This window comes from Opisthocomus hoazin, chromosome 7, assembly GCF_030867145.1.
Source record: "Opisthocomus hoazin isolate bOpiHoa1 chromosome 7, bOpiHoa1.hap1, whole genome shotgun sequence".
Taxonomy (NCBI): domain Eukaryota; kingdom Metazoa; phylum Chordata; class Aves; order Opisthocomiformes; family Opisthocomidae; genus Opisthocomus; species Opisthocomus hoazin.
The window spans coordinates 54,750,956-54,772,390 of NC_134420.1; the positions used below are offsets into that span (position 1 = coordinate 54,750,956).

The window sequence follows — 21,435 nt, forward strand, 5'->3', positions numbered from 1 at the left end:
TGCTCCAAAACAGTGTGGGTAGAGGTTGATGCGTGACTTTAATTGCTCATTTTCTACTGTCCAGTGTTTACAAAGGGCAAGAAGGAACCCTGTGAAAACGAGTACATCGTTACGTAGTTAGTGTCAGAAGGCTGCATGTACAAAAGGGGGCCAAATTTCGTGAATTTGCCTTGCTCATAGTTTTGAGTGGTTGTCTTTGTAACCTTAATATATTTAACAGCATGGGTTTTGTTAACGTGCACACAAGTATATTACCTTAAAGCATGTTTTTGAGCTGTTCATGTTTGGTTTAATGTTCACTGCTTCATTATTTAATAAGCTTTTTAAAAAAAAACATAAAAAGGTATCTTCTATATCTATCTGTTGTCTCTTTAGGTTAGGATTATATCGTGAAGCCGAAAAACAATTTAAGTCAGCTCTCAAGCAACAGGACATGGTTGATACAATCTTGTATTTGGCAAAAGTAAGTCATAGATTTGCTTGTTCAAGAGTGAAGTGAAATTCCAGACTATCCCCGAGAAGTCCATACACCAGAACAGCAGAGTGTTGAGCTTGATACCCCATTAAGTTTGATAGTTTGTGATCTCCGTATAGACCTGAGGCAATACATGCTAAAAGTTGAAATTGAAGTCTATAGTTTACAAAAAGATTTTGGAGCTTCCAGATTTCACACGCAAAAAAACAACCCTCCTACATTACTGTATTCTTTGCTCTAAACTCCAGTGAGGATTATATAACTAAAGGATTATTGGGGTTCCAGTACGAAGAACAATGTAGCAATATGGTCTACTAGGAAACTTATGCAATGAATCAGCAAGTGAAGAGTGAAGCTAGTTTCACAAGGAAAATCAAAACAAAGTGAGCTTAAAGGAAGCAATCAGAGACGTGGAAACAGAGAATGTTCTGTCGAAATAAAGGCATTAAAAGCTTTAGAAGAACAAGTGTCACAGCTAAGCCTCAGAATTACTTGTTTATGAGGGTACATGTCAGATTCTAAACATTTTCCAAGACATTCAAGAAAAGGTGGCCTGTGAGAAACTAGAATTGTATTTTTCTTCCTCTTGTCCTAGAAGGAGATGAAATCAATGACTCTTTATCAGCTCCCTTTAAGGCAGCTGTTACAGACTGATCTGAAACATCACTACTGGTGGATAATTCAGATATTCATGTTATCATACTTACTTTACCTTTAAGTTTCTTGAGCAATTTATGTTTTGTATTTAAATGATCATCATTGCTATCTGGAGACTTGTCTTCAGTGCAGCAGTTGGAGTTAGTTTACTCAATTGAGCTTAGTAATTTTAGATTTCTGTCACTACCAGGAGTCATTCTGCAAAACACTAGCTACACAGAGTGATTAAAATGGCAGAGCAGTTGGATTAACAAACAGTGATTCATTATGGGAGATATGCATCTGTACCATCATTACTAGCTCAAGCAGGAGCTGCATTTGAACTTCCACCTCCCACTCCATAGACCAGCTTGCTCAAGTGTAAAACATCACACAACATGATTTAGTGGCTGTGGGTGGACAGGCAATAGAGTAGGGCACTGAGACACAGCTCAATCCGACAGTACTGAAAAGATAAGAGTATTAAACAGCCATAAAAAAAAAAAAGGATTGCATCAAGTTCTGTGCAAACAGACCGATACTACAGTACCAGTTAGTTTTCTGCTTATATTAATTATTACAACAGCTGTCTGATTTTTTAGAGATGTTTTCCTGAAAGCTAACTCTCCCTTGAAATGTAATTTATGAAAAGATTAAAGACCAAAAAAAAACCTAAAAAAAAAGAATATTTAAAGAAGTTGGGGCTGCTGAGAAGTTACAAGGTATTTCATGACCCAGAAGACCTGGAAATAGGATTTTTTTTAAGAGAGATAAGAGAAATACAAAAAAAAAAAAAATGGAGCCATTGTGCATTTAGCATCTAAAACTTAATGACTATATCTGTAGTACTCTTAAAGAGCAGGTGTCCTCAGAGCAGCGGCAAGTAAGTGGAAGTTGTCCCATCTGTGTTTTAATTTCTTTTGCCATTCATCCAGACAGCAGCCCTATAGTCTGCAGAGATGTAGGACAGTGTGATATGCCGCTGGATATGGGAATTGTGTAGCAGAGTGCTGTGGCTGTGTTGCCTTAGCATAATATTTGCACAGAGGATCTGTAGCGAGTGCATCTTTGTAGTGAACCTCCAGATGAAGCAATTGAGCAGACTTGAGTCATAATGCTCAGAAAACATACTTCATAAGCAAACATAAAAGGATAAAAATGGAGCAGATATAGCGGAGTTTCCTGTCCTCCATTTTTTACATGTTTTGCCCGAAGAATATGAAGATAGCTGTACTTCATAGCTAGATCAAGGGAGAAAACAAGCAAGCAAAGAAAACAAAAAAAACAGCTAGTTAAAGTTTCTCTCCGTTCAAGCAAAGAAAATATGAAATTATTTGTAGGTATGGCAGTATGCACTGGCTTACTACACATACTTAGGGTAAATTATACAAGTCACTCGCATAGGTGGTACTTAGTAGTAGAACAACCAGCCAAGGTTCTTCTTAATCAAGAAGTCATACGCAGCTATCATGTATTCTCTTTCTTCTGTGTGCTCTCCACTGAAACTCTTTACAGAGTAATTTAGTTGTAGAAAACTGTTGCTAGAAGAAGGAGCATGACAGTCACAACAGAGACAATTATTTAAACTTCAAAATTTAATGCAGACAGAAATTTCATCAGAAACTGCTGCATGGTTTATGTATTAAAAACTATAGCAAATGACTTGAAGTCTGTTTTAGATACAGCAACATGCCAGATAGAGTGCATTAGGAATAAATTGTTGATTTAAAGCATATTAATTGATGGTGTCATTAGTGCAGTCTTAGTCTACCAAGTACCATACCCCCCAAAAAACCCAAAAGCCTCGCTCTTTTATTGCTTTTTACCAGACAGAATTAGTTTTCTAGCTTAATACAGAAAATGCAAGTGACGTTAGCAAATTGACTGGGAAAAATTGCCTGTGTTGTTTTTTTCTTATGGCCAGTGATCAATTTGAAATGGCAGCGCCTTTACTAGGAAGGCACTCACAGCCGACAGCTCTTTGACAATTAGGAATGTCACTTGGGTAGTCATAGGAAAGAATTCTTTGCAAGTGTCTACAGCAGTATATATCTATAGGAATGCAAATAATTAACTTATAACTTTAACTAGTACTTCAGTTCTTGGCATTCAAAAGTCTGTGAAGCTCAAGGGCAGAAGCAGAAAATATATTAGGAGATTTCTCAGGTGCTTAGTTAACATTGATATTTTTCTTACATTGCATCACAATGTTTGTGTCAGGATACCAGTCATGGATTGTTTCCCTTTTTTAGTCATATCAAGTATTAGCACTCTTTAATGTAATATTTCTCCAACAGGATCACTCAAAATACTTTTCCGCTTAGTGGGAGGCAAATTAATCAGTCTAGCCATCTACTTTCCCAAAGTAAATATGCAGGGTTTTTTCCTTTGCTGTAGCTGTATTTGCCATAGCCCACAACAGGAGGGCTTTACAGCTGTACTGGAGGTCTCTCTCAACACGTCAATGTCCTCTGTCCAGTTCTCACACAACGTTATTCACGTCACACATTGTCATATCAACACAGAAGCCAAAATCATAGAGACCAAACCACCCTCTTTCTGTTACAGGATTTTATTATTTGTGACAGGGGAAGTTGACAGAGCAGTAAGGAACTTTAAAAGTGTTACTGCTCTGTGCCATGCGATCTTCATTTGACTGAGTAAAATACTTTGTTACTCCAGCACTGTAAACCTGAAGATCCAGTTCTGTCAAGTCTAAACATAAAGTTTTTAAAATATATTGATCAGGAAAATACTGAAGGTGATACCTTCAGCTCAGTGTCAAAGTATATTATTTTGATCTGATAATAAAGAACAAGATGCTTTTTTGGTTTATTAGTAATGTCCAGATTAATTAATAATGTCTAGAAGATATGCATGCAAATTTAATTATGTTAAATAGTCTATTTTGTCTTCATTACAGATATTTATTCAGTATTCATTCCATTATTTTACCAGTAGTATTCACCATCTCAGCTAAAGGTTTACTGCATAAAGGGAGGTGTCATCCTTTTTATTTATCTCCCTTGTTAAACAGCAGTACAGGTATAAAAGTCAGAAATTTAACATTTATACACACTTTTTATTTGCTTAGGTGTATTTGCGCTTGGATCAGCCTGTAACAGCTTTGAACCTTTTCAAGCAAGGGTTAGATCGATTTCCTGGAGAAGTGACTCTGCTTTGTGGAATTGCCAGAATCTATGAGGTAGGCACCCACTATACAATCCTTATTGTGGCCAAGCTTAGCTGCCTGAGCAATATAAAAGAGCCAGTAGTTGAATACAACTGTGAGGCCATCAAAAATTAACTATGCTGATTTTCAGTATCGCTAGTGCAAAACAGGTAACATTACACAAAGATACCAAAGTAATATCAGAAGACCCTTACAGGCTTACTTGTTTAAATGGTTAATCACACTAGTGAGGTCCGGTTTGCCCTTGTCACACTGAAGCAAGTCCATGTTAAGTCAAGTGGTCCAGACGTCGTCCACGTAGCTAGGTCTAGTGTATATATGTTTCATCATACTAAAACTGCTCAAGTCACCAACAGGCTGCTAGCAAGATTAAACAGCAAAATAGTCTACTTGTCGATGTTGTCTTTATTAGCACTACTGTGTGTTACTGTTAGTTTCTTAAGCCAGTGAGAACAGTTGGAATGTGAATGTTTCTTAGTTTAAGAAATAAATGCTATTTTAAGCAGGATTTGGTTTAAAGTAGCTTTATTTTAGCTTGGTAACCATGTATTTCATATTTTTAAAGTGTGTATTTTCATGTCGAACAGTGGACTTAATATTGTTTTTCACTGAAAATTGGTAATGATGCTATTCCAGAACGAATGTTTTAAAGTCATAATTTTTTTTTTCCCCTACCTTCATACTTGGCATTCTTTCCTGTTCTCATCATTCTCATCTAACCCCTAAGCGTTAATCCATTTTCATACTAAATCCTTTTTGTCCTTCAGCAAGGAAGAAAACAGCTGCATAATTTTTGGAGGCTTTTCTTTCTGAATTGTTAAACAGTTTTTAATATGGATATTATTTTGCAGAACCATACATAGCATTGCATAACCCTTTAAGGAATTACTAAAGAGTAGCATAGAGTTGACAGGATCTAGTTTTGCACTGATACCTGAGTGCAGGATTATAGCTTCATTAGCAAAGATTTGTACTGCAGCACAGGGCTGTTCTCATTACACAGACTTATGAGTGGAACATACGCATCAGGCGTCTTAATCAGAGCTTTTCTTCTCTGTCACTGCCTTTTGACAGTAGGAAGAGTTGTACATCTTTTTTGGTTTAAAAAACCCTATTATTTTTAAAGGGACTACTTTAGTACTATTTCCTTCAATCATAGGAGACACATTTTTTTCATAGCTAAATACACTGCTGAAGTTAAATACAAGTTTATTCTTTAGTGAAGTTGAGAAGACAGTGTATCTACAGCACACAGGTAGAAGTCGTTTCCCTCTAAACACTGAAGTGTGTTTTGGTCTTTTAATTTATTTTTTTTCCCGATATGGGGTAGAGTCCTCTGGTGACTTGCACTCCTCAGAAACAGTGTGACGTTGTTTAAAGCAATAAGTTCACCCTAATTCGGTTTCCAAATAGCATACATCCAAGCATATATTTTTATACAATATAGTTCTCTTAACTGGCATATCCTAGCTAGTACAAGTTTTGCTAATAAATCCATGATTCCTGTTATCAAAGGCACATAATAATTCTTCATACGCAATTAAATTCTGATTTGTGTTCAGAGCAATTCATGAGTTGACTTACAAAGAATTGAAAATAATTGAGACAGTGACTGGGGAAATCAGTCCACTGTATGTTACCATACTGGGAAACTGACTGCACAGTGCTGGGTGTCACAAGGCATTGTGTAAAAAGCAGCAAATGCCCATTGCACATGCTAAGCTTCTGACCAATCTCTTTTTCTGAAAAATAAAAACCAAATAAATCTCTTTTTGTAGCTATGACATAGCGTTAATGACAGGTGCAGCTAGCACTGATAAATTAATATGCATTCTTCTCATGGATGTGTGTGTCGCTTGTGAAGATGCCAATCAGGGATGTTGCATTGTACAATCAGAGAACTGTAAGAGCATACATAATTGATCTCAGTGAAGTACCGTACAGGGCACAGATAAAGCACTCAGTATATTGACATTTTAATAAGTTTTATGATAAAAATCAGTGATAAAAAGTACAATTAATCTGAATTTTTTCCACTTGTATAGGAAATGAACAATATCTCCTCGGCTGCAGAGTACTATAAAGACGTCTTAAAACAAGACAATACTCATGTGGAAGCCATTGCATGCATTGGCAGTAACCATTTTTATTCAGACCAGCCTGAGATAGCTCTGCGGTTTTATAGGTATCTACACTTGTGGGGAAGGAGGTGGAATTGAATGCGTGGGAGGGTAATACAAAGGGTTGATCTTTGTAATGCTGATATCAAAAAAAAAGAACATTAGGAGTTTGGCATGGGAGGATGATTGAGCATTTGGACAAATATCACCATAAAATCAGCACCAGCTTACATATCTTCTCAGCCAGTGATAAGCACATCTTTCTCTTAAAAACTTGTCATCTTTACATATGGAGTATGTAGAAGTATCAACAAAGATTATCAAAACAGTGGTTATTTGATTAATAAATGAGAAATGATCTTTCACAGCATGAGGAAGTTCGGGAGCACTGGACCTTCCTCTCAACTTCAGTTGCATTCAGAAGGCACATGAGCTTCCTATTTAGCCCTTTGAAAAAGAGTAACCTGAAGAACTCCCACCTGAAGTCACAAGCAGTTGTGACCACAAAATCTCGAACGTGCGCTGGGGTTCCCCCATGTTTTACTGAAGGCAATAAAAAGATAGTGTTAAATGATGCTGCTTGCTTTTCATATCAATACAGTCAGACTGCAAAGGAGCCTGACTCATGTTCTTAAGAGCGGATTAAGTCAATATAAGCACAACCATCTCATTTCTGTTGGACCTGAGCCCTTTTATGCTTGAGGTTCAGAAACTCACAGTCATGCTGCAGAAAGCAGCCCTCTTTTTCTCTGGCCCTCTTCACATATCTGTTTTTGCTATAAATATTAATAAACAGTTTTTATAAAACATTTCCATTCTAAAAGACACATTAAAAAACACCAATTTGAAGTAAAATATGAGTTATGCTTCAAATGTAAAATTAATGTAGATTCATATACTAGATGTACTAGTACTGTTTAGAGCAGTGCTGAAGGACAAGAATCAAGCGAAAAATTGAAGACTAAAGAGTTATAAAAAGTAACTGCAACAAATTACAGCTTGATTGAGGTTGGGTGATTGGAAAGAGGAAATGGAAAAAGTCTGAGCACAACTCTTACAGTGAAGTCAGATCATGTAGCACAGTCAAAAAGACAGAACTTATCTAATTTACACGAAGACTGCTGCGCCCAGCTTTGATTCTGCTAAGCAAACATGCCCTGCACTGCCCTTCATGAAGCCTTTACCGAGTATAAGACTATAAGACTTGGTTATTACACCCTCGCAAAGGAGGGAAAAGGAGCAGAGACCTTTGTCATTTAGAATAAAACTCGTATTTGAAATTAATCTAAAATGAAATATTTTCTTTCAATCTAGACGGCTCCTGCAGATGGGTGTTTATAACTGCCAGCTTTTTAACAATCTGGGCCTCTGTTGCTTCTATGCCCAGCAGTATGATATGACGCTATCTTCATTTGAACGTGCACTGTTTTTGGCTGAAAATGAGGAGGAAACAGCAGATGTGTGGTACAACTTGGGACACGTGGCTGTGGTATGAAAAATATTAACAACCTTTCTTAATAAATATGATTTTACAAAAACTGGAAGAAGAGTAACTAGGGAGGAGTCATTGCCCTACTTTGAAATATGAAACCCGATAGCGTACAGGATAAAGCGCAGTACAGATTAAAGGTTTATTTGCACTGCAGTAGAGAGGAAGAGGCAAAAGAAAAAAGTTTTGTATATCTCCACAAAATGTGGCTTACTCCTGCTAAAAGATGCTCCATTCCCACCGTCTTTAACCTTCCCTTCTTTCCAAAAATATTGCACTTGAAGGCCTTTACTCAAGCTAATCTCACAAATCAGATATTTTTCTCTGAGCTGTATTTGTGTTACATGGAGCATTAGACCGATTCTGTTGTTAGAAAAATACGTATTCAGCAGCATGTAGCAGACACTAAAGCACTACGTATGTCATAGTTGAGAAGGCTTAGAATTGTGTGATAACGTTTCTTAAATTTCTACACTAATTTGTGTTCATTGCCCATTTTTGCAGATGTTCTTGTGTTAGATTTCTGTTTAGCTGTATGCTTAAAATAAGATTACTGAATACATTGTTTTGTCAGCTTTCTTATATGAGTTGTCTTCAAATGTTGATTATGATTTAACTGAAGTCAGAGAGAAACTCAACTGTTCATCTTGATTGTACTGCAGCTAGGATAAACACATGAGTTTATACTGCCTAAAACGAAATCTGAACTGATATGCCTGTGTTTTGTAGCATTTGTCTCTTTTAATGTTTAACCTGATGCTGTATCAGTGTTGGTCATAACACTAGAGTATTAAAAAGTAGTCAGCTGCTCCATACAAAGAAATTAATCTCACTTAATTTTTATCTTCTAAAAACTAGGCTTATATGTGATTTTTGTTTAATCTGTGTAGAAACAGAGAGGCAAGATGACTACCCCTCTGGAAACATCTCTGTTTTTCTTAACATACTATAGATGGTAGCAGATAATGTAGTGTTTAGATGACAGTTTATTCATCTAAAAGTTAAATTAGATGAATTGAATATCACTTGGAGAATGGAAGTTTGTTCTGGAGAGAAATGATTCTGTCTGGAGGAAGAATAAGAAGCAAACGAGAGAGTCTGGGAAGAAAGCACATATGGTTCTCATCAGCATGTTTTTATTGTAATTTATATTCCATGGTAGTACATACGGGTGAAAAGATAGTCCAGACAACAAAATAGATGCATGTTGTTTCCAGTCTTTTCACAAATTAAAGTACATTCTTAATTTTAGGGGATAGGGGACCTGAATCTGGCGTACCAGTGTTTCAGGCTAACATTAGTCAACAATAACGACTATGCAGAAGCTTACAACAACTTGGCTGTGCTGGAAATGCAAAAAGGTCACATTGAACAGGTTGGTGTTGAATCTCAGCCTAAACAGAATGCTTCCTTTGGTCATTTTATACTTAAGAAATGTGTTATTTCCCTGAGGTGGAGGCATCATATAAACATCTAGCTTACAGGCAGAAAAAGTGGATAACTTTTATGCATGTTTCAGTGTAACCTCCACGTTGTCATGCCATCTCCCATTAAACTGCTCGTTCTTAGGCATATCCAAATGGTTCAGCAAAGACAAACAAGGTTTACAGTGGCTTTGCAGTTGTTGAGAACTTTTTTTCCAAATTAATACCCAAAACAAAGTCCATCACTCTGTAATCGTTACTTAAATTACAACTTTCACTATATACTCAGTTTATAAATGTAGACAATGTATTTTTGTTGGATGGCAGAAGACAGCAATTAGATCAGGTCTTACAAGATTTTTTTCAACAAGGAGATTGTGTAAGAGTTTTGTCCCAAAGCAGCAGGTTCTTGATAAATACTTTTGCATCAGTAAGCTTGGTGGTTCGTCTTAGGACCTAATATGAGTGTACTAAGTTGTATTGCACTTAGATGTACAATTGACATGCACAGTGGATTCAATGCATTCATTTTTTATACACTTGCAGGGAAAATTAATATGCATTTGCTGGACAGTTTGAACTACTGTTGGCTTGTTTTAAACCTTATGGGAGCAAGCCTGTTTTGATGGCTTCGTATATACCTCAGAGAGCTACAATAGGATATGGAGACTTGTAAATACCTTTTTTAAGAGCAAATTCTCAAAGTTAACTTTATTCAGATAACCTAGCAATTACGATGGAAACACTGAAATGAACCCAGCACTGGATGTTTCCAGTGACAAATAAACTTTGGATTTAGTGTCAGTTTCATGATCAGTAAATTTACAGACATTTAATTCCCAGGTGGAACTTAAGTCCAGTTGTGGAGGTTGTGATTGCTAATAATTGGCACTGCAGAGCTTTTCCATTATAATCAATTATTCCCTGTCTATTTTTGGTTTTAGCTTAAAATTTTTAATTTTCTTCTTGTATCCTGTGTATAATGAAAAATCACGATCATCATGGCAATAAAATTATGCACAGAAGAATAAAATATGTGAAGATATTTTGCTTATCTTGGATTTAATTTTATTTCACCATGTTCTTTCATAAGTACTGTTGGATGTACTCAGAGTTGTCAGCAAGTTAGCGAGTTTTAATAAGTTCGTAACTCTGCCTTCCCAAACAGTTTACAGATACTTTTGTTTTTAAAAGATCAGTTTTTTTCCTCTGAAGTTCTCCATTTTTTAGTAAAAATCTTCACAAGTTGACCTTAATTTTGTATTGGATTTACAGCATGAAAATGACACTCTGACTTAATTTTTCATTAGTTTTTAATGCTACTATTTTGCTAGTCAGAAAAAAGAGTCAATTTTATTATAATTTTTGAGTGTGAAAACTGTCATTTTTATGATAAAATTTAGGTTTTCAGGGATGCCTAAAGCAGTACTGTCAGAGACAACAGGTAAAGACAATGGGGGACTTTGAAAACCTTTCTAAAAATTAAAATATTCTGTTTAGTGTTTAGAACTGAATTGCTTAATTGAATAAATGCCAACATGTTTTTTCTGACTCAGCCAAGAGTCTTACTCATTTCAATGCTGTTAAACTGTATTATGCCTAAATGTACTGTTGGTGTAATTCATACATAGCTGAAGATGGCTTTCTTAGTAAAGTAGTAAAGAAAACACAGGATGAGTTCTTTTAAGAATGATGAAAATTTCATTAGATTCTTGTTACTCTCCCTCTGTCACAGATTTCACTGTATTTTCTTTCTCTACGTAGGCAAGAGCTTTCCTACAGACTGCTTCATCTTTAGCACCTCATATGTATGAGCCCCATTTCAATTTTGCAATACTCTCAGAGAAGGTAATGCACTATACTACTCTTGTAATCTAAAAATGAAGCCTTGGTGGGGCAGTTGGGTTTTTATTGTTATTGCTGAGAATTCCAAATAGGTAAGACAAAAGAATATAGAGTGCATAAACTGAAGGAAAACTAAAGCTACATTTTCATTTTAATACCCTGTACTGGTTTCAGCTGGGATGGAGTTCTATTAACAATTCCATCTACAGTCTTTACAGTCATTGGCTTTTTCAGAATGTGAAGTGAAATAGTATCATACTATTTATCAGTAATTATAGAAAGAATATCATTTATTTGTCCCATGGTCTTACTGATCTCAAAAGGAAAGTCTGTTCTTCAGCTTTACAACCTTTGAATTTTGTGTGTTAATAATTTCTTTCATACAGAGTGTCCCAGACACTGAATTAAGTGTTTCCAAAATTCCTGTAAATAAGGAGAAACTCATACAAGTCTTTACATTTTTCATGAGAAAAAATTGCTCCTTTGCTTGTGCCTACACCTTCAAGATTCTGTTATGAGTCTGTGTTGTGTGGGCAGCCCAACTCCTACAGACACTAAAGTACATGCGTCAAGGAGAGAATAACCCATTAATTTGTAAGCGTATCCTCTCCATTGAGAAACATAAGATGGTTTTGAATAATTGCATTCTGTATTTACTGATTAAGGAGTAAATCCTAGTCTGCAAATGTCTGGTCATGCAGCTTTTGCCCAAGGAACCTGCACAGGTTGTGGGAGAAGGCAGATGGCCAGATCAGCTAGCTGTGGATGCAGTGTGAGAACACAGTCCTCAGGTTCAGTGTAAGGCCGTGGTTTACAAAACATAACTTCTCTGGCCGGGACCCTGGTTTCTTCACTTTCAGGGAATTCTTGCTGCACTGAAGCTCTGTGTTGACTGATGCGCAGGCAATGAAAGCCTCCCACTGACACTTTCCGTAGCTTCTTCCTTTCCACCCAAGAGCTATCACTTTTACTAGATGTGTTCCCAAACATTTGAGTTCCTTTTTGCTGAACCCCCTTTCTAAGATGCTCTCCTAACATACATTTCCTCCTTGCAAAAATTGGTGGCTATTTAGGAAAAAATAAAGTTTCCTAAACAGAGAACAATCTGGAAATATACTTCCAAAAGCAGCGGAGGAGCAACATCAGCTCTCCCAACACTGTTGTGCCTCTCTGTGAGGAAGCAGGAAAGCCCACGGAGTTGCGGTTTTACAGAGGCCTGATTGGTTGTGTTTTGCCTGGATGCACAATAACACTTCTATGGAGTTTAAAAACAAATCTTCCATTTTTTTATTCCTCCTTGCTTCAAGCACTGGGCATCATGTACCTTGTTGTCTGTTCTCCAAGAAGTCAGGTGGAATGGGACATAAAGTTACTGTCTTGAAGCATCCCTCCCATTAAACCTACATTTCCATCTTTTTCTTCTCATCCCTTGAGGTAAGGGGGACATAACCCAGATTTCAAAAGCCTCCATACTGACTCTGTTTTATTTGTTTGCTCTCAGGATCAGCTATGTTTAAACATTTGTGAGCATCAGAAATGTACCACACAAAATACATGATGCAAATACTGCAGTGCTTGGATTTACAAAATTAATTTGTGTGTTTCTTACAGGTTGGAGATCTTCAGAGGAGTTACACAGCTGCTCAGAAGTCAGAAGAAGCATTTCCAGGCCATGTTGATACACAACAGCTCATCAAACAGTTAAAACAGCACTTTGCTATGCTCTGATGAGCATATTTTTCATTATGTAAAACCAGCCAGAGTGAATGTCCCATACATCTTTTTGAAACTACTAGCTCAAAGCAGATAAACTATAGTTAACGCATTCCTGTGGCAAATCCTGTGTTACTTTGAGTAGCAGGAAAGGTTTAAGAGTCCTAATTAGTTTCTGTCCTCTTAAAACATATCACTTACTAAAATGCAGCTAGAACACATGTTGCAACTACGTACATGGGAGATTACAGGAATGCAGGATACTGCCAGTATGACAACTTTGAAGTAGCTGTTTGGTATATGAGGAAGTAAATCTCCATTTAATATCAACATTTTAAAGGATTTTTTTCCTGTCTTTTCTGCAGAAAAAGTGTTTTAAAATATTTCTGTGTGACAATCTGTCAAGTAACGCAGAGTACTTCCTAACTTGTCGTCAGACTTGGCTTTTGATAGTATACTTTCTTACTGAATGTTAAGTTTTAAAACTGAAATACCTAAAAAGAATTTAAAATACGTATGTAAAGGAGAATTTCTTATATTCCTTGTTGTACTGTATAAATTAAATAAATTCCAGTTTGTATGGTTTGTCTCGTTTGTTTGTTGAAGTTAAAATTACATCCTTATTGCCAGGAAAATTAGAGTCAGCAATCTTAATGTATTTTGAAAGACTCTGCAGAACTAGTACAAAATATCATAAATATGTGTGTTCCCCTCTACCCAGGAGAGAGTTTATTCTCAGTGAGGGAAAAGGATCATAGGACCATAGAACGCTTTGGGTTGGAAGGGATCTTTAGAGGTCATCTAGCCCAACCCCCCTGCAATGAGCAGGAGCTTTTTCAACTCAGTCAGGTTACTCAGAGCCCCGTCCAACCTGGCCTTGAATGTTTCCAGGGATGGGGCCTCCACTGCCTCTCTGGGCAACCTGGGCCAGTGCTTCACCACCACCACTGTAAAAAAAATTGTTCCTTATATCCAGTCTAAAACTATCCTCCCTTAGTTTAAAACCATGACTCCTTGTCCTATCACAACAGGCCTTGCTAAAAAGATTGTCCCCAGGATATTTAGAAGCTTGCAGAGTTAAGTCCTAATAATTGAGAAGGCATTGTTTGGGTAGTACCTGTGCTACCGCATAAGCCCTGTTGCTAAATAAATATTTGGATCATCCTAACCACAATACTACTAATAACAGCAAAGAAAGACTTTCCCTATCTTGTATGTCTTCATGTTCTAACCAAAATGGACAAATTTGCATGATTTCCCGACTTTACGTTTTTAAAAGACCTTTAAGAAACGTGAGATGTTACGGCATTCTGAAATAGCACGTCCTGAAACAGGGCTTTAAAATCTTTTCATGTTTCTCTGATCTACTAAGGGATTAAGCTGTCTTAGGGAGGAAGCCTAAACGTGCTTATCAATAGGGTGTCTGCCTTTTGGCTGTTGATTGCTTCCCCACCCTCCTCTTTGTGTGGCTGTTGTAGCTGGTGAAGGCAGATGCTGAGGAGTGTAGTGAGGTGCACCCCCAGGCTCCCCCACAGAGCAGTCTGTAGGTGACAGTTGGAAACGCTGTCATTAACTGGTGTCACGTCCCGTTCTGAAATGCGAAAGTGTTACTGGCTGAATAGACGCAGCATCTTTAATGGAAGTTTTATTTTTTCCACATTGATCTTTATGTTGTCGGAAATTTGTCACAATCTAATTAAGCGACAACCTTAGTTATGAGTAATTTTCATTACCTAAATAAGATTTTACTTTCTGTTAAAAAGGAAGAATTTATAGGGAACTTCAGTCCTTTGATCTACTGTACTTATGTCTTTCCAGCTGACAGTGCTAAACTTAGGAAGCTACCAGAAAAGAAAATGTTGTCTTAGCAGTTCAAACACAACTGTTGAGAATTTTTGAATGTCATATTATTAACTCAAAGTATTTTTAAAATTGCATAGTAAATAAGATTTTTTCTGCATGAACTGGAACAGAAACTAGTAATACAACTTCAGTTTTTAATCCGGTATGGCAGCTCGATAGTTCCTCCTAGGTGCTTGTACGATCCCACTTACTGTGGTCACTGCTCAAGTTAATGAACTGAATAACTCTTCCTTTTAGCAAACAGTACTCCTCAGAACATAGATCTGACATGCTTATTCTTTTAATGTTGGGTGATGTGTGGAGACTGAAAGGGAAAAGGCTCACGTATGGTAAGTTTTCCTTTAGACAAAATTCTTGTGCAAATTGATTACAAAAAACACCCGACACACAAACACACAAAATTCTAACTAAGGATTAAAACCTTTTTAGCTCCCTAATGTGCATCATCTGCCAGCCGTTCCAAATTTATCCTGTGCGGTGTATTTTGACTGCAGCTATTTGCTTTGTCCTTTCGTGTCCCAAAGTGAGGGTACGACAGTGTTTTTTTCATGACTAGCACACGTACAACTGAAATGTGGCAATGAGAACAGCACCCCAGTGAAACAGCAGATGAATGAGCAGGCTGTTTGTTGTGGAAGAATCTTTCGATTTTGTTGTGTGCTAATTCAGCACGAGCTTCAACGAACAGATGAGTCGGCAGGCCCCGGGGCAAACCGCCTGCAGTTAATTGAGGACGACAGAGCACAACGCAATGCATTAGAAGCTGTGTTCGTCTCTGCCGTAGGATCATGTTAGGTCGGCGTGACCTTAATATTGCAAGTAGTATTTTTCTGCAACATAGAAATTGTTTTTTCTCTAACCTGTAGCACAGCTCCAGCTATGTTCATCCAGCATTTACAAAGCCCCTTGGGAACAGAAAATAAAATACAATGAAAAAACAGCACAAGCAATGTTTTAATCTACAGGGGAGATGGTATCCACAACAAAACTGCCTGGAAGGAAGCTCAAAGCACATTTGTGGGAGGTCTTGAAGTCTCTGTGTCCCTGCAGGAAAGGTCTGTACAGTTTATGGCTGTTACCACCAATTCCAGTCAGTCTTTTGACCAGCCCTCTTGCTGGGGTCTTCCTGATGGATGAAAACACATTGAAAACATTTAAAGGTTGATAATGAAAAGTTAGGTTAGTAACAGGTTTTGATTGCTTTACCAGATGTTATAGCCACAGCACCAGCCACAAAACTGGCTGAAATTAATCAGAATTCACAGTTAAGGGATGTGCATCATTTTGGCTGCAAAAAGCATCCTCAGAGGTGGTTGGGCAGGACAGGAGCAGCTTGCCATTAGGTGCCAGTTCAGTCACTGTGAGACTTCGGATAATGACCCCGTTTTGTTGTTGCTGCTGGTGGTGGGTTTTTTGGTTTGAGTGCTTCGTATCTTTGTAAGCTAGATGGAGAGGTTTTGGGCTCATTCAGTCTGATCTCTGATATGACATGGGCCAAACATTTTAAGCCAGGAGCTCTTTATGTAATGAATCCAGTTTGTGCTTGACTAGCAATTACCTGCCAGAGCAGCAGCAAGTTTTGGTACAAAAAACCTCACCTTCTGTGTGAAATTTTGTATTTGGTCACTCTTACTACCATGTGTTAGTCTTCTTTCTGATGGATCATCTCAAGCTCATTCCTGCCCCCTCCATTCACCTGCCCCCCAACCGCTGGGCACTTGTTATGCCCCAGCACCAGCAGCTGAAACATCATTAGGATCTGCCACAGCTGAGTAGGGCCATGGCCATTTTGCCTCCTTTAGGCAATACCTACTTTGCCTCTGTCACCAGAGCTGTCACTGACAGCTGTGATGGTAATTTTTGACCAAATATGCTGTTTCCCTACCATAGAGAGCGTGAAATAGAGGGCTTAGAAGAGCCCCTTGCACCAACCAACTTCTCTAAACTAGGACACACCGTTTTACTCCAAACATCATGAAGCAGTTGCTGTGGCAACTTACTGGCAGGTATCAGCTGTGCCCCTTCAGCAAGGACAGAACGGGACAGTCCGAAACGCAGGTCAAAACCCAGTTCAAGGTAAGCGCAGGGGAAGAGCAGCTGCCTACTGGGAAACTGCCGAAGCTGAGTAGAAGGCTTTGTGAGATCCCACCCTGTTCCTCACCTACTCCAGAGGAAGTCTCAGAACTGCCGCTTTACTGTGTTTCCAGATAAGAAACATTTTATATTGCACACAGCGATATAAAACGTGGGGCACGAAGCCACTGCGGAATCAGACTCCAAGAAAAGGTGAGCTTTCATCAGAGGGCCAGTACAAGAGGCAGCTCGCACCAGTTCCTTTGCTTGTTGGAATTTATTTAAGGTGTAGGGCTGCTGCAGACTGCCAGTTCCCAGCAGACGCCTGTGTGTACACACATAGTAATTTTGCACTCCCAAGCTCTGCAGGCCAGAGAGTAGCATTTTACTGATATCCCAGGCATCACACGAGAGCAGATGGCAGATGCAGAACACAAAATGCCCCTTTCTGTATAGATGAAAACAAAACTCAGTCTCCCTTTGTGCCTCAGAAGATGAATGAAGCAAAAGCCAAGAAACCCTGATATTCAAGTCATGAACAGACTTGTGTGTCTCCAGTCACTCTGTGATGGCATTTGAATTCCTGTGCGGGGAAGACAGTCGTGTTACTAATTGCCTTACTCATGTTTTCAGACTTCAGGCATGCTCGGGAACTGCAAATGCTAAGAAGCATCTGTAAGCACGTTAAATCTGGGAGATACGTCACCAGAGAAAGTAGTTTTTATTGCAACACTATCAAGTAAACATACCCTGAATTACTCTGAATAACTGAATTATCTGCACGAGAACTATTTTTACCTTCTCTTTTCTGTTGGTTAGTTACAGCAATTGCTTGGTGGACAGCTTTCTCCCTTCTTGTGTTTAGTTTACAAAAGGGTCATGAAGATTTAGCTGAAAAAGACTTCCTAGTTAGATACTAAATCTGTATAGAATACATAAAAAAAAAAAGCTTGTTTTAAGCCTGTAGTAAAAAGCTCTCTTCTCAACACATAATGCATAATGTTTAATTGTGTATGTGAATACATCAGCACATACAAATGTGGGGTTTTTTTCCCCATTTCCTGATTGCCTTTTGACAGGTATAGCCCAGTGAAATGATTCTATCGCTGCAAAGATAAGTCTTGAAGCCGTTAGAAGTGAGATGCAAGAAGAAACAGCAGGATGCAAACCTGGCTCAGCGCCATGGAAAGGGCAAACTCATTAAGAGCCAGGAAACTTGGTTCCAGCAAGTTGACCACCCCAGCAATTTCATCTCATTTTCAGCTTATTCAGTTTACATAGCCATAAAGTAATTGCCAAGATTTTACATTTTAGCCTTGGTATTATTTTATACTACTATCAGGTCCAGATTTTGCCTAATCTGTATCCTGTAACAATGCCAAGCACATTTAAAGTTATTATACGTTAACTAAATCCTTACATACAATAAATTATGTCATCCTAACCAAGGGTCATAAAACCTTCGTTCAAGAGACTCTCGTCTATTTGTATGTGAAATATCACACAAACACTAATATAGGGACATAACCCTAGACTATTGTTATTCCTGTGAATTACCACAAGCCAATAGTTCAGGGTTCAGATAGAGCCACAGTCTTCTAAAATCTATGGTCACTGATTTTTTTTTTTTTTTTAATTGGTAAAACAAAACCAGATGCATGTATCTGTCCTAGCTTTTAAGGATGTAATCGTTGGTTCTTCCAGAGATACTGATGTGACAGGCCCAGTAGAAAAACTTTAAAATCTTCTGACTTCTGCCTGCAATGTCTAAGGGGTAGGCTTAAAGTGCTGTGTCATTACCAAGCATTTTTTTTTTTGGCATTAAATGGTAGCTGCTTGGATGAACGCAAGATTTGAAATTCAACATAAATCCTGTGAAGGCAGACTAATAAGCAGAGGACCACAAGCCATGCCAAGGTCATATACCAAAAGTTGCTGCGGCTTAACACAGGGATATCGTTCCTACGTATGTGCAAGGCATCCACTAATAGCCTGCATCCTCAAACCAGTAGCTGTAAGCAGTGAAGGAAATTACTCTTCAAGAGTTCCTTAGACCTCAGTCTAACTGAACACTGGGAAAGGTGAGTGGAATAGGAGATCTTATTTTGCAGGAGTATATGTATATTTGCAAAACATAGAAAATTAACAGTAAATAAAGAAGATGTGGCTACTTATAAATGACCGAGGTCATTTATACTTTGCAGCCACACCTATGATAACCTGTATTATCTCTATTAGCAGATGTGCATATTTTATCAAACAGATGCATTTTTAAGCAATTACAAGCAAAGCTCAGAAACTTTCAAACACCTGGCATTGCGTGACCAGTCTTGTACTGTCAACCTGAATACACCACCATCTTTAAAGAAAAAGATACACATACTCAGACCATTCGGAAAGTGGTTCTAATTCAGATGAAGCTTCAAATGCTCCAGTGACTTTAAAAACAAAAAACCACCACCACCAGAACATATGCCTTTCCTGGCAGATCAAAACTAAAAAAACTTGAAACAAGCTTGAGTGATGACAGATACTTAATTATGAAGGGGAGGGAGAGTTGTTTCTTCGGGTAGCCTGTGACTTATGTCGCGTCGTCACCTGTAACTTCATATCATGTTATCTTGGTGGACTTTACTGTGCTGAAACAAAAGCCAATGACATGATGTAAAGTAACATACATTTTAAGCAAATTCCTTGCTGGCTAAATACCTGTCATTTCTGGGCAAACAAGGTAATGCAGGCACAAATCTCTTGAATGAGTAAGAGTAAGAGAAAACCTGCAAAGTGTCATTTGGATCGGAAACAATATTCTCACATTATACGAAGAGACACCTCTGGGTCTCTTGGAGATTTTCACCTAGCAACAGAGTGACTTTTCCAAGATTAAATTCTGTTGCAGCACAATAACTTTTACAGCCACATGCAAACAGACAAACTTTACCCACACAAATCTATTCAAGCATCCTGAGCAAAAATAAATGCTCCTGCTACATGGGACTTTAAGATGTACATACTACAGATAAATTCTTCTTCCCCCTCTGAAAGTCCCACTTTAGCACAGGCTTAAAACAGCACAGCAGGTTGTTTAACAGGCCTTGAATAGTTTGTGGTTTACCATAAATCTATTGGTCTTCAAGGGGTCCACAGAGTGCAGGGGAACATCATGCTGCCACAATCCTGGGAGCAGTGCCAGCCTGCTCTTTGTGACCGTGCATGGCTGAAAGTCAGTGCTAGGGATGCTTGTAACATTTTTCTGTGCTTTCAGGAGTTCATATCACCAGGCATGCTGACTATAACAATTTTGTTTTAACAACAGCAAAGGAGCTAGATACAAGAAAGAGGAATGCTTCTTTCACACTCTTTTTTCCACACATATCCACAGCAGGTAGTCAGTGGTGTGCTTCCCAGCAGTTGGTTATACCTGTAGCAGAACAACTTTTTTCATCAATCCCAATTTCAGGGTTTTGTACCAATGTTTTTGTCTCTGCTTAGGTGATGAAACTGCTTACAGCAGAGAAACAGTAGATATGACAGCCCCTCTTTGCTGCTGAGAAACAAGAGAGCTCTTGGGCTGAGTACATCTCACCGGGCAAGAAGCAACCAACCACCCCGTGGTGCTCCCAGCCACAGCCAGAGCTGCTCTCTCAAGTGGATAAGCTTCAATATGAACACAGCATCTCCAGTCAGGTTTTGATTAAGCTCTAAGCAGCTAAAGACACACTTGATGAAAACCTCAACAGACAGCCCAGGATGATGTTTTAAGGCTTGTCTTACCTTTGAAAGAAAGTGGCTGAGAAGAAGTGGGTGCCCCAGGGCTCCACATAGCTCCCAAAGTCTCCGGAGGCCGCTTGCTCTTCCCATGGCTGGCAGGCTGCTGCCAGTGAGGTGAGGAAAGGGAGCAGTAACCCTTCCCTGGGAGATACAGCCTGCCTGCATGACTTCAGCGGGCTGGCATGTGGCAGCTGATGTAGGAAATGCCTTTAGTTTCTGGAATAAGACTTGCAGAATTTAAGTTTTTTTTCTTCAAAGTGAGCAGAAAACGAATCTTTCTGATCACTGTGAAATCCATCTCTGGATCAGACACTTGATCTGAGCTGCCAAGCAACGTAGCAATGTCTAATGAATAGGAAGTGTGGTTTCTCCTCTTTTCTCAGTTTTTATGACCTAGTTTCACCTTTTCACTCTGGATGAGTTCATCCTGCCATGCTGCACTTGCACTCTCCGTGACTTCATGTTCTGTTTCCAGGCAGTTTGCTCTGTGTGACCCCGTTCCTTTACTCCTCCAGCTGCTGACAGCATAAGCCTGGCTTTTCCCAAAGAAATGCATTCCTCAGACAAGCTTCAGCTTCGTCCGCTCGAGCTGTCACCATGTCAGGCCAGCTTTGCCACACAGCCACCAATAACTCTGGAAGTGGTTCAGCTTTGCTGTTTGCTTGAAGAGAAATGCAAAGCAGTCCGTTTCGGTTGGGCTTGTCAGCTGGATGCTTTGGGTTTGTCCTGTGCACACATGTGGAAAGCAAATCAAATTTCATTTGATTGATCATGCAGACTAATAGGAATGTCATCCTTTTCCAGCCTGATAACCTGTATTTAATCTGATGTCC

General features: G+C 38.6%; 1 protein-coding gene across 3 annotated transcripts in view; it reads left to right on the plus strand.

The window, feature by feature from the left end:
• TTC8 (tetratricopeptide repeat domain 8) overlaps positions 1 to 13,480 on the plus strand; it is a 47,521-nt gene extending 34,041 nt beyond the window's left edge. For all 3 annotated transcript variants that reach the window (XM_075426070.1, XM_075426072.1, XM_075426071.1), the window contains exons 9-15: positions 376 to 463; positions 4,206 to 4,316; positions 6,350 to 6,489; positions 7,739 to 7,913; positions 9,166 to 9,288; positions 11,102 to 11,185; positions 12,794 to 13,480. In XM_075426070.1, the coding sequence (XP_075282185.1) occupies positions 376 to 463; positions 4,206 to 4,316; positions 6,350 to 6,489; positions 7,739 to 7,913; positions 9,166 to 9,288; positions 11,102 to 11,185; positions 12,794 to 12,910 (838 nt within the window). In that variant the 3' untranslated portion in view covers positions 12,911 to 13,480. The remainder of the gene's footprint in view (positions 1 to 375; positions 464 to 4,205; positions 4,317 to 6,349; positions 6,490 to 7,738; positions 7,914 to 9,165; positions 9,289 to 11,101; positions 11,186 to 12,793) is intronic.
• Positions 13,481 to 21,435: the final 7,955 nt, after the last annotated feature.